The 13308-nt window shown below is 53.3% G+C and overlaps 1 protein-coding gene across 1 annotated transcript; it reads right to left on the reverse strand.

Annotated features, from left to right (window-relative positions):
- Positions 1 to 2833: 2833 nt before the first annotated feature.
- Positions 2834 to 9460, reverse strand: LOC149809638 (DNA repair and recombination protein RAD54-like). Its single transcript, XM_089994719.1, has 11 exons — positions 9229 to 9460; positions 8667 to 9073; positions 7880 to 8144; positions 7086 to 7245; positions 6404 to 6581; positions 5746 to 6036; positions 5198 to 5416; positions 4396 to 4881; positions 3755 to 3962; positions 3091 to 3386; positions 2834 to 2983 (listed from the first exon to the last, which is right to left on the reverse strand). Exons 1-11 carry the CDS (start codon positions 9458 to 9460, stop codon positions 2834 to 2836), a joined length of 2892 nt encoding a protein of 963 aa, XP_089850845.1.
- Positions 9461 to 13308: the final 3848 nt, after the last annotated feature.

Consider the following 13308-nt stretch of genomic DNA (forward strand, 5'->3'; position numbering starts at 1 on the left):
CAACACCAAGACAACTCGATGCATTGTCATTGAAGAACGTCTTCCAGTAACACAGAGGGTGTGCAGACCCGTGTGACAATGCAGTAACAAAGCAAACAAAATCAATACTGGTTGGGAATCGTGCCCAGGTCCATCTAGTTGGGAATCACGCCCAGTCCATCTGACGAAGCGAGCGCCTTTACATGTCGCATGACAGTTTGTGTCAGATTGTCTTTTTGAAATTACATTCAAGCCTTTGCACGGAGGAGGCATACCGGTACTCAATTGGATGAATGAATTGAATGTGGCAAGCAAGGTGCTGAAGAGGAGCGCTTACACGGTAAAACGGAACTACCGGTAGACATGTAGCTGCTTCTGGCAAACTTGCAAATGCACCATATGGCTTTTCCATCTCGAATTTTCACCGTACAGCATATCCTAGCTCCTGCGCATGTTCAGCAGTGCTGCAAAGATGCGCAGCCTCCAAAGGGAGCAAGGACGGTAGACTGGCAACATAAGAAGGCGGCATCAAGTATTCACCCCGTTGGTGACACATAACATCAGCTGCACCACAGCGCAAGAATAACACCACTGTCCTCAGGGAACGTACGTGCTGCAGTTGAGCGCGTCTGCAGTCAGAGAAGTCACTCGGCCAGGCCAAAAGCTATTGTGGAGGCGCGCAGTTGTTACTTATAGTAAACGACAATGGACACGGCAATCTAGACAAAACATGCCCCAGAAGCGATTCTGACGTGCGCTGTGCACAAGACACTGGCAAAGACACGAGGCCTCTTCCAGACTTATAGGAAGTCGTCATCGTCACTGTCTGGGATGATGCACGTCCTTGACTTCTTGGAGGATGGCACATCGATATTCGGAGGAACTCGGGAGCTCACGCGTTGTGCTTTGCCGTTAGCTTTTGGATCCGCTGTGATTACACCGCGAGCCTCGCTCGACGGGAGCCGGTCTGTGTTTTCTTTTCCCGGGGCTGCGACCTTGGTTGACAGCACAGCCCGAGTTGGTGCAGGCACCACTGTGCAGAACTCATCGTCTGGCGAGACGATTGTGACCGGGTCCTTTGAACACGCGGGGCTCAGCTTCTGCTTGGCTGCAGGGGTGGACTTTCGGATGCGCGGCGCCGTCAACGGCACTGACACCAGCACCGACGATGTGCTGTCTCTAGGGGGCGCTGCAGCAGGAAGGGAGTTGCGTGTGAGGTCTGCAGGCTGCGTGGGCGTTCTCGTGGCGCTGATCGCAGGTCCGGCTGGGCAGCTGAATCGAGACTTCGATGGGATGTTGGGCGTTTGATGTGTGCTGCGGCTGGGCGCGGAGGGCACACGGTGGCAGACTGCTGCTGCTGCAGTGCTTGTTGAGGGTCCGGCTCTCTTGGGGGCTGCAAAAGATGGGCGACCAGCCATCATGCTCCTGCGTATGGTAGCTGATGATGATGGCAATGCATGTGTCAGTTGCGCGATGCAGTTGCGGCACATTAACCAACTCCTAGGGTACCGCATTTGCTTTTACAAGTCACATTTCCTGGCTCTGGTGGCCAGGAAGTCTTACTTGCATGGAACGATCCAGCGATCGACAGGAACTGTTCCGATTTCGTGAATTTGCTGCACTTGTATGTGGGTATATGCTACTTTTGTGTCTCTAAAGTGATGCAACAAATAATGACATGTGTGCCAATTTGACTTGGCGTTGTCAATACCCATAATGGAAACAACAGCGCTGTCAGAAGAACACTACTTATTGGTATGTCCCACCGCACACGCCGCTACTTCAGCTGCCTCACTTGCCCTAAACCCCAGCCCATCGGACACGAAGCACACTGTCCACATACAGCGAGTAGGTAACATTAGCTAGGCATGGGAGGGGGGCAAACTACTGTGCAAAGGAGCCGCAGCATGCCAGATCTGTTTCCACAGGGCATGGGAGGGGTGGGGCACACCTGCCAGACGGCCCCGCGCCAGCACCCCCTCTGGTTGGCCCGGCTGAGCTGCTCAATGCATTGCCTCCGTTTTTTTCGGGTCGCAGCCCGCAGGGCTCCTTCACGGGCATGCCGTCCACATGCAGGCTGAAGACAAAGCTGATGTGCTCGTCGCCGATGAGGCGCAGCACGTCGTCGTCCACTGTGCCTGTGCTGCTGTGCCACGCCCAGTCCTTTACCTCCTCCTCCGTTGGGCAGCCGATCTGCAGCTCAGTGCCCCCTCTTGCTGTTGAGATGTCGCTATAAGGGAACAATCCAACCCGTAGGGAGCCCAGCCTGAGCATATCATGGGCTGTGACCACTGTGACACTGGACATGGAATCCTTGGAAAGGCACTAGAGTCTATCGCTGCAGTGCTAGAACTCAAAACTTGCATCACAGCTGGATAACAGAACATAGCGCATGGCTTGAGTGGCTCTCGCACCTGACAGGCGCATGCGTGCACAAGCAAAACTGCCCCAGATGGTGCACTTCGCACATGTCGAGAGTTGCTTGCAGTTATTGCCACTGCTTTAGTGGCATTAGTATGTCTGGATTTGGGGGTTGATTGGGGGCTTGGGACAGAGGCACCCATCTGAAGAATGCATGTCGCTGCATACAGATGTGGGATGTGATGTTACCGCCTTCACGACCTGACAGTTGCATGCAAATGCTGCAGAGCGCTCTGCATTGTGCAATGTGCTGGTTTGGGGAGTCAACTGCCATAAAAGAAAGTGACCTTTCTGTCAAGGTGGGGCATCCTCTTGGGCAGGGGGCTTGCCTGTAGAGCACAACACATGGCAAGAGGGTTGCCACGACATGGCGATACGATGACTTATCACTTCATCACGCATCATCTTCCTGTGAAAATATCACGCTCAGCATTCACGTCATCATTAGACATAGTCGTGACCGACCACCGCATCGCTCGTAACAATAAACAGCCTTTGCACTGTGTTGTTTAAGTGTTTCATGTTGTCGAAGAGGCCCTTCAGCAAGTTCGAAACTGGTCACGGCAGCCAGATGTAGTAACATCTGAAAGGTACATCCACCCATTCTACATCAACATACAGACCCCACATGCATGGCGGCAACCTGCTTTCTCCTCACCAGCCTCCACGCCTCTCAATAGCGGCACGAACCTGCTCACGGCAAACGGGCGCGATGTCGTGTGCGGGCTCCAGAGTGCCAGCTGCGGCAGCGTCGTCAGGGGCGGGGGGAGCTCCGTCCCTCGCAGCACTTGCTGCGGCCACCTCGGCAGTGGCATAGCTTGCCATGGAGTCGTAGGTGTCTGAGATGGTGTCTGTGCGCAGCGTGAAGAGATCCGCCAGCTCGTCGACCGACATCATGCTTGCTGCGGATTTTCCGGACTGGTTGACGACGTTGGAGAGGCCCTCCTTGGACAGCTGCCGCTGGAAGACCTTCTCCTCCAGGGTCCCTGCACATGCGGCTCAGCATCAGCGGGAGAGTGCGCCCAAAAGCAGATTCAGTCGCACCGCAGCCACTTGTGTTTCCAGCTTCACTCTCTGGTGCAAACATACACGTCATCACCGTCACCTTTCTGGGACATCTTTGGATAGCAGGTTGGTCCAGAACTAGGCATGGTCAAGATGACAATGTTGAAGATACGCACAGACTCTGATCTGAATCTGCAAAGCACCACTTGCTGTAACTGATGATGGCGTTACGCCCAGAAATTTCATGTGCGACAAGGGACGCATCTGATGATGCTGCAGCGGATCATATCACCGTAAGCACACAAAGTGGACATTGGCAACAACTGCAAGTGCAGCTTGGGAGGTGCACCTGTGGTCATGAAGCGGTACACAAACACCCGTCGCTTCTGTCCATCTCGCCACACCCGCGCAGCCGCCTGCTTGTCGGTGGCGGGATTCCAGTCGGGGTCAAACAGCACCAGGCGGTTGGCTCCAATGAGGTTGAGGCCGCAGCCGCCGGCCTTGCTGCTCAGCAGGAACACAAAGTTGCGCTGCTTCGGGTCACAGAAGGTCTCAACCTGCACCGCTCTCGCCGCCGTCAGCGGCCTGTCGTGCACGTCTTGACATTCCTTGGGTCGCGACATTGTTTGACGACTGATTAACTGTCAATTCTGGGCTTTGTGCCTGCTCACTTGCTGGGTTTCGCTTTGTTCTTTCTCGCATCATTGGAGACATCGGCCGCGGTGTGCTGACAAATATGCATCAAGTGCTATTGGGTGTTCTCCACATGAAGCTAACAGGAACATAGCATCGACAAACCTTGACAGTACACGAATCGCATGATTTATTGACTTCCAACCCTTTGGCACTAAGGTACAGGTAGTGCATCACACACACATCATGTCCATCATCATAACCTATGGTTCATCAGCCATGGCGGGAAGGCACATTGGCATAACATGCTACTTATGTCCCTCAGTAGCATCCCAACTGCCCTGGCGAAAAGCGCACCAGCTTTTGGCGTTTGTTGATACCCGTGGTGCCGTCCAGCCGAACAAAAGGATAATTGTTCGAGCGGCAGAGCGTGCCGATAAGGTCGAGTGTCTGCGTGTAGTTCGAGACGATCACAATTTTGTCGTCCGTCTTGGTCCACAGGATATCCAGCATCTTGGCCATGATGGCCATCTTCCCGGACAGGAACTCCCATCCCTGAGGGAGCCCTCCACGGCCCGCCCGGCCGTTGTCGAAGAGCCCCTGGGGAAAGAACTTGTCGCAGCCCTCAAAGCCGACGGCCTTCTCGCCATGGCTGCTGCTATTGATGACGTCGTAGATGAGCTTTGGGTGGTTGCACAGCTTCTTCAGAGACGTGATTGCTGAGAGCATGTTGGTGCCGCCCTTACCGGCATTGAGAATGCGGGCTGCAGCTTTGCTCTCGAGGAAGTGGCAGTACAGGTCCCGCTGTAGGTCCGTCATCTTGCAGCAAACGACCTCCACCAGCTGCGTCCCACCCTTTGTTGTTGATGCTGCTGGTGTACCTCAGCCATAGGATACATTACAATGGGTGAGCAAGTGAGAGACATCACTCATCCCAGTGGATGGCACAAAGCCCAGAGAGCGATACACTTTTTAATCACTTCAGGATGCATCAAGACAGTCTTAGTGCGCATCTGACTGGTTGTGCAGCAGCCATGTGCCATGTTGCAGCAGGGCCGATGAAAGCAGCATCAACACAGCCAAACCATGACAACACACGCATGGCAAAGTCTGCGTCGCGCAATGCCCAGGTGCGTCGGGAGTGGCAGGGAATAAGCACCTTTGGTGGTAGGTGCGCAGAGAGAAGCTTGTTGGTGCGGCGGAGAATGAAGTTGTTGACGATTGCACTGAGCTCCGCGCTGCGTTCCTCGCCCTTTATGAGGATGCTCTCGGGAGCAAAGGGTTCCCGAGATGCCAGGATGGGTGCCTCATAGTACTTTCGGAACGTGGCAGCGTCGCCCAGGACGCCCGGGTTGCAGAAGTTCACCATGGCATAGAACTGCATGCGAGCACTCAGCTGAGCAGCGAGCCACAACCTCACGCAAACGGTGGTACCTGCTCCATGAGTGATGCCTAACGAACAAGTACACGTACTGACCAAGGCTTGGGACCCGCCTTGAGAGCCTTCTACTTCCGTTTGATGGCCCGAAATTGCGCTTCTTCAGTGCATGCAACGGGCATGGACAGATGATCCGAGCGCGTGTAGAAGTAGGACAGCGATGACCTGTGTGTCGTTATTGTACTATGTGCGATTGCCTGATGAAATTGATGCCTGATGAAATTCGGGAGCACGTAATCCAGGCACTTGTGGCCATGAGTGGTGCACACCTCATCCAGATGGTTCTGCATGGGCGTGCCGGACAGCAGGACGCGGCGGGTGCAGGGAAGGCTGTCAAGGGCTTTGTTCGTCTTGGTATCGTCGTTCTTGAGGCGGTGCGCTTCATCGCAGATGAGTAGGTCGACAGAGACTTCCGATGAAAAGAGGTCTGCATGGATGCGGAACGTCTCGTAGGAGAGGATGATGACGTGGTAGGGTCGTGCTGGGCTGAGGAAGTGCTTGATGCTGCAGATGACATCGTCCCGGGAGCTCTCGCACAACGGGAGCGTCTTGACACGGCCCTGTGAACGCAACACGGTAAGTGGCTGCGACGTTCAAGAGCTTGAGCGCGTGAATTAGGCTGATGACAAGTAGTTCTTGGAAATACCAATGTCCATGTGGATGCGGTAGTGCCGTAAAAGATTTATCATCACATCATCACAAGACGAGCTAGCAGATACCAAACGAGAAGTGTAAGGATTTTCAGCATGAGGGGGTCCAGTTCGTTTTGCCGTCGTCAACAACATGTGTTCTCTCTGCATGTCTTCTTGTTACAGAGAGACAGACTCACGAGTGATCACCATGGCTCAGGCTGTAACAAACAGCGCAACACACACTTGCAACGGTGCAAAAATCCCCTCAGGGAACGCCTGCATGTATGAGTCGCACCTGCAACCACTTGACGCATTCGCTGTCCCAATTGTTGACGAGGCTGGTGGGGCACACGATCATGGCTCGCTTGGCGATTGGCTTGCCTCCAAGCGCCTCATGCCCATTTTGCAGAACCGTCCACATGAGCGTGATTCCTTGGAGCGTCTTTCCCAGTCCCATATCATCTGCCAAGATGCTGCAGGGCGAAGTGCTCAATGCGTCAGGTCTGCTGGTTAGTGTGTACGGGAATGGATGCCTGTCCTGAGTCAGCTCATGTTCTTCTCATCCAAAGAACATGGCGAACACCAACAAATGATACATGTCCCAAGATTTTCACAATTTCACGAGGTCCACGATGAGCAGATTCATGTCTGATTGTAGAGAGTGTCGTTGTGATGATCTCAAAGTGGAATTGACCAGACCTATCTGCTCAGCTGTGGCTGATCTCTTTCTTGCAGGATACAAGACGAAGAAGCAGACATGTCAGGTCTAGTTATGGTCAGGGTGGTCCAGGTACCTCGGGTGTTGGTAATGGTAACACTGATCCCAAGTAGTACTTGGCGCTCTTGATGTCCTTTGGTTGTGTTTATATGGTGGAGCTGTAACATTGTCGATGATGATGCAGATCAGTACTGCAGATGACTGTGCAGCGTCACAGACAGCATTTGCATGTCGTATGCAACACAGCGAAGCATCATACCAGCCATTGCCGCCAGAAGTCTTGAGCCCGGTAACGCAATCAAACATGAACTGCACTCCCTCGCGCTGATGCGTCCGCAGCCATCTGGTCAGCATGTTGTCCACCATGACAGGCTCACCCTCCTGGCCCTCATCTGGACGCATACACAGCTTTCGGTAGCCTGTCAAGAACATGCGCTTTAAGGCAAGTCGTATTTTGTTCTTCGTTTCAATCAGTTCTTTGAAAACGGAACTTTCCAAGTGTTCCCTTTGTTGGAAAAGACAAAGGGAAACCTAGCTATAAGTCAAGAATATTGCAGTGCGTGCTGAATGGCATTCAGAGGGAATGACATGCGGTGCAAACGACACGACCCAAGCATGCGGCATTGCCGCTGAAATTGAGCGCCCTCGCGTGCTGCTGTTTCTGGAGTATTTACAGGTGGGGTCACACTGTAGTATGGTAGTGGGCTGTGCTGAAAACTCTTAGGGAACCGCTAGTAGTTCTTGGAGTTGCCAATGTCCATGTGGATGCGGTAGTGTTGTAAAAAGATACATCATCATCAACCGCGATTTCACCGGAAAACGGTACCAAACGCCGTGTAGTTTCTTGTAATAAATAGCAGAATTGGTAGTGCATGTGCCAAACAATAAATAAACAAGCAAGCAAGCTATTGTAGAAGCAGCGAAAATGCAAGGATGTTTCGTGCCAGGGCGACAAGTATTGTCTTTGGCATGTGCTGTGCTGTGCTGTTCTGCCATCTATGTGAAACAATGCATGGCAGCAATGCAGCCTTTCACCATGTCTGGGGCGTCTACCTGGCGCCCATAACATCAAGGGCTCGATGCCCTCTGCAAGGCTGACTTCGGGAGTGGAATCCACTTTCACCTCTTCTGCGGATTCATCAGAAGACGACATAACTCCTATGGGCTTCAAGGTTGGCATGACAAAGCCCTTGGCACTTCCCCATGGCACGAACCTCCGCATGGCAGAAAGGCGCCGCAGCAAGTCGTTTGACTGAGCTGGTTGGCCATCCTGTGGTGACGTGAAGGCTCTCCTCAGCTGTGCTTCTCCCTCCTTCAGCTGCAAGCAGGCCACTTCATCTTGGATTGGATTGGCAAACAATGATTGGGCAGCTTGAGGTTCTCCAGCGTCAGCCACGCCATGATGGATCACATAAACAACTCCCGCCGTGGATTTGAAAAAGCCGTGCCGAGAAAGTTTTCAAAAAGAAAGCAACAAAGGAGCTTTGTTGATGGGGCTTTAAGTTCGTTGAAAAACAGAATGCAAGCGAACCGTCACATCCTGAGCTCAGAATCCAAGAGTTTGCATCCTGTCATCTCAAAAAGCCGTGTCTCAAAACATCGGAGTGGTACCCTGCCTGTCCAGTTGATGGGAAGCTGTGGGATCTAGTTATGAGGGATGCAAACCCACGAGCTCGGGCACAGAATGGTTAACACCGTAAGAGACAAGTACTTATCAGTAGTCTCAGGCCACTTTGCACCTCTGAGCCCATATTGGGTAATGACACACAGACGTGATTACCCGACTTATGTGCGTGACTTATGCTGCGGGAGCTTTCAAATGCCCCAGTTTCATTCATACCTGCAAAAACTTGGGAATGATAGAAGTCCGACATGCATTAATGGTGTTGTTCTGCATGGCCTTGATGTTCTCGTCTCGAATCCGCCGGAGCTCCTCCTGCTGTTGCAATGCCTTCTCGAGTGCATCAGGGCTGGGAACCACCAGTCCTTGGACTCGCCCTGACGTGCTTGCAGCCTGCTGTGCTCGGGCTGCAGCAATGGCATCAATGCTGGGCCTTGTCACAGTGGTTAACTCCACTTTGCTTGTCATCCCAGACGGGCGCATGGATAACCGGTTAACAGGACGTTTTGCAGGGAGTTCTCCTGTGCTGTGCCTGGGAAGCTTCCTCTGGCCTCCTGTACTGCCAATCGCAACCTTTGCCGGCATCTTGGAGCGGGCCCGACGGGCTGACACAGTGGCAACTGCTCCTGCAACTCGTGGATGGGCAGTCAAATTGGTACACTGTGCATATAAAGGCAACCAAGTTACGCTTGACCTCCAAAGCAAGCAATACGTGCTTGCTTGTATTTGAATTGTACCTGCAATTCAAATGGTAACAACGCAGCTGGCAACCTGACCGTACCTGCTGGCCTACCTCCGTTGTCATCTTCGCTGTCACTGCCAGACGCTGCATGAAACTCATCATCAGAACGCTCTGACGCGCCATTATCGTCGCTTTCATCGTCGCTTACTTTGGCACGAGTTTGGCGCTTGGACTTGGTCGAGATTGGTGCAACTGGGTCTTCATCCTCAGACATGTATTCGGAAACACGGTCTTCCCCATCATTGTCTGGAGATTTCTGAAGCACTGTCATCTCATCAAATGGACAGCTTGCCCTCGGATTGCAGAAGGACCGTGCGTCGCTCAGCTACCATGCTATGCTCATCGACATGCAGATACGAGCAAGAAATGACACTTCGACACCGAGAATTTCTGAGATGTGACCATATGAGCAACGGTGCACGGCCAAGCTGGCCCCAGCTCAAATTTCATTGTCGCACGGGCTTGGAGTGTGCAACTAGGGTGGGTTGAATTGATGCTGCGCAATCTGATGCACCTGAGCAGCATTTCGGCTCAGTATATGTTCTTACAAGGCTTGCGGCCAGCTGAGATAGATGCAGCAGCACGTAAATGGCCCCATCAAGGGCGATGCGAGATAGTATCGCATAGATAGGACAATCTATCCAAGCACATCGGACAAGGCCAGCTGGAGCGCTGCACACAGCCCGTATTTCTGTTTAGCACCCGTGCCTTATTTTCAAGTGACATCAGCATTTGGAGCTGGCAGCGCGCAGCAATAGCTTGGGGTGCTGATGATTTGTATCTTCAAACAATTTCCATACAGCGGATTGCGACCAGCTGCTGTAACATGGTTTTGAGAATTTATTGTAGCAACTTTGATGTAGCAGTTATTAGTGTCGTCGTAATATGCCTGTCGACAAATGCTTGTCTTAGCCAGCACGTGGGACGTTTGCAAGCGGGCTTTCATTGTGTCTCGATAGCCCCGACTTCCATGAGACGATTCGCAAGTGACTGTGCCGTATAACTGATATGCACGATAGTTCATCGGACAATTTGCTTTGCGGCTTCGTGGACCAAGAGGGAGTGGAGTTTGCAGACCTCACGGCTTCCAAGAAAAAGTCACACGCGTCACAGAAGGCGCGCATCAACGCAAGTCGCTGACCATGAGCTTCCAAATTAGATACATCAGCTCACGAGAAGGTGTCGTGCAGTGGGGAGACAGTAAGGCGCTGCGAGATGCGTTCGATGGCTTTGAGGATGATCTAGGGGCAGATCCAACGTCAGTGGAAATGTGAGTCCCTCGACGCGAACATGCGTGTGATTCTAGCGCTTCTGTCTGAACGTTTTGGACATATGCATCTTGCATCTTGTTACATGGGCCAGGATTCTCATCATTGGCACGTGCTGCCATTCTATACCTGCATCTCAGGCCAAATGACGGATGCAGATGCTCGGAAAGACCCAAAAAGCGGCGTCCCGAGCGTATACCACAAGACCAGCAAATATACAGACCCCGATCTGAACAGATTCATGAATGGCAGAAGGTCGCTTTATTTCTGCACGTGAGGGGTCACCAAGCGACAGGGGCAAGCTGCGACCGGGGATACACCTGGACCCCTGCCAACGCCAACCTCACTGGCAGAAGAGACCCTCAGCGCGCGGAAATAATTGAGCACGATCCCACCGCCACTGAGCTAGAAGTCAATGGCAGTAAAGTTCATGCAAGCAATGCAAGCGACGCGGATAGCGAGGAGATCCTTGCCCAGCATGGCGAGTTCGATGAAGTGCTGTGCATCGGCCCGTCAATTGACTCGGCCGTCTTCACCGATTTCGAGATGCCATACACAGCAGCAACCACGCACCCTGCAGAACGCGATGCAAGAGCCATGCAGGTAATGCTTCAGCAACCTGGTTCACCGATTGATTGTTTCCATACCAACTACAACCCATGAAACAAACCACGAGTTTGTATATGACAACTTCTAGACTCTGGACCCACCGACAGTGCCTCACTCAAATATCAGGTATGCTGCCAGCTACGTCGAAGCCGTATTGGCGGCAAGCTAGTGCTCTCTGGAATGTCTGAGGAGTCTGGGGTCCGACAGTGTACATTGAGATGTTTGATTTGTGTCGCTGGGATGCATTCTTCATTCAATGAGGGGATGTCCTGATGATGGTTCAGGTGGGTCTGCCCCCCGTGGACCCTGCAATGTCAGTACTGCACGAAGCTGCCGAAATCACCCTCATCAACCTCTGGACCGAGCTCGCAAAGCAAGTAGCTCCGCTCCTACACGATATCGCACAGCGCAAAGCCGCAAAAGCAGCGCTCGAGCGCGCCGCCTTAAAGGCTGCCCTCGAGCAGCGCCGTGCAGCAGCCGCAGATGCGGCCGCCGCGCACGCAGCCCTCGACTGGTCCCTCCCCAACAACGGAGAGCGCATCCTCGCAACCGCGTTACGCAGTCAGCTCAGTCTGGAGAAACGCGCCAACCGGCCACCCTTAACCGGCCGATACGGCACTGTCCCAGGCGCCTCCCCCCTGCTAAGGATCGTGGGTCCCAGCAACCTGGAGCCACACGAAAACCTCGTTGAGATTGAGAAACCAAGCGATGTGTTTGTCCCCACGGCAGGTACACCTGCAGCTGCAGCGCCCCCGATGGCACCTATTCTCCGCAGGCCCTCGAGCACCGGCGTGCCAGCCTGGCAACGCTGGTTAGACCTTTCGCAGCAGTCCCTCGCACCTCACCCCGCTGAATTCGAGCCGCTGCCCCCAGCAAGGGCGCCCTTCGGCGCGCATGTGTCAAGGCCACCCCATGCCATATCACAGCTGCCCCTGATGGCACCTGTCAAACATGATAGTCCGTTGCCGCCCGTGGTTGGATTGCGCCTAGGCTCGATGGACCACGCGCTGGACGCTACAGGGCCCCATGCAGTGGGCCCTCCAAGGGTGCCTTCACCCGGTGGCGATGCGCACAATCCTCGGCTCGAGCCGCTCAAGGCACGGCGTTGGGAGTACGGCTTGCAACTGCCAGAGCCTCACTTGCGGAGCGAGAATCTCAAGTGCGGATCTGGTTCCAATGGCTATGTCTAAACATGGGGAGCCCCATGCGTCAGTCTCCTGATAATCACATCCCAGCGAGTCAAGCATATCAGACATGTCACTACCAGAGAAATCTAATAGGAATACAGGTGTACCAAACAGTTTTGTTCCACATGGCCCTTGCAGTGCCGATCTCTGCTTTGCTGGGACGTATTGCTGGCGGATTCGAATTGGGTCCTGGGCAGTGTGGAACTGTGTCCTCCATGTACCGTAGTGTATCTGAATAACTTAATTGGTATGATGTACTACGTTGGGCCTTCCGAGCGCGAATGAGTGATTCGTCAAGTGATTGGACAGGGTGCTGTTGTCTCTCTGTACTATATTACTCAACGGTACAATGCTAACTCACGACAGAGCGCAGAGAGGCAGATTGAGCAGACGTCGCGTGCAGGCTCGGCACCAACATCACACCAGCTCACATGGTGGAGCTTCTACGTCACCGCCAGGAAGTTGCGCATGTGGCTTCCCTAAAGGAGGGCCTCGAGCTCAAGTCCCCCTGGCTACAAGCGTATGATGAAGGCAGTGCGTCATCCATTGCTCAAGGTACAGCTTTGACACACGTCCTTCTTGATGCCCATGCCCAAGGCATCTCAGGACTGCACGGTGTGGGTCATGCCTTGAAGCTGCCGTCGCTCGGCCGCAAGCAGTCCTTTGGAGCGGACGCTGACATGGCAATGCGGCGTGTGGATGCTGATCAGTAAGCCAAAGTGCCGACTGTCATGGCTGTGCGTGGCAAAGACAGCCATGCGCGCCGTTTGAGGTTGGGCAAAGTCCCTAGCGCCTGAGGCCGGCATCACCCAGATGGCTCAAGAATAAACAACAATTTGGTTCGATGATGGTCAATGCAGTGTTTTTAGCCAGTTCCCAACACTTTGCAGCATTGACCCTTGTCACCAACCGTTCAATTGAATATGTCACGTTGTATCTGGGTGGTACCAGTATAATTAATTTGCTTGGGACTTTGGGTCCATTGCTTCTGGATGCTGACGCGAGTTCGGTCACCAATAATTACTAGTAATAGTTTCTGTGTTTTTTCCTGTTTT

The sequence above is a fragment of the Nuphar pumila genome, unplaced genomic scaffold, assembly GCF_984573655.1.
Source record: "Nuphar pumila unplaced genomic scaffold, dmNupPumi1.hap1.1 HAP1_SCAFFOLD_942, whole genome shotgun sequence".
In the NCBI taxonomy this organism is placed as follows: Eukaryota; Viridiplantae; Streptophyta; class Magnoliopsida; order Nymphaeales; family Nymphaeaceae; genus Nuphar; species Nuphar pumila.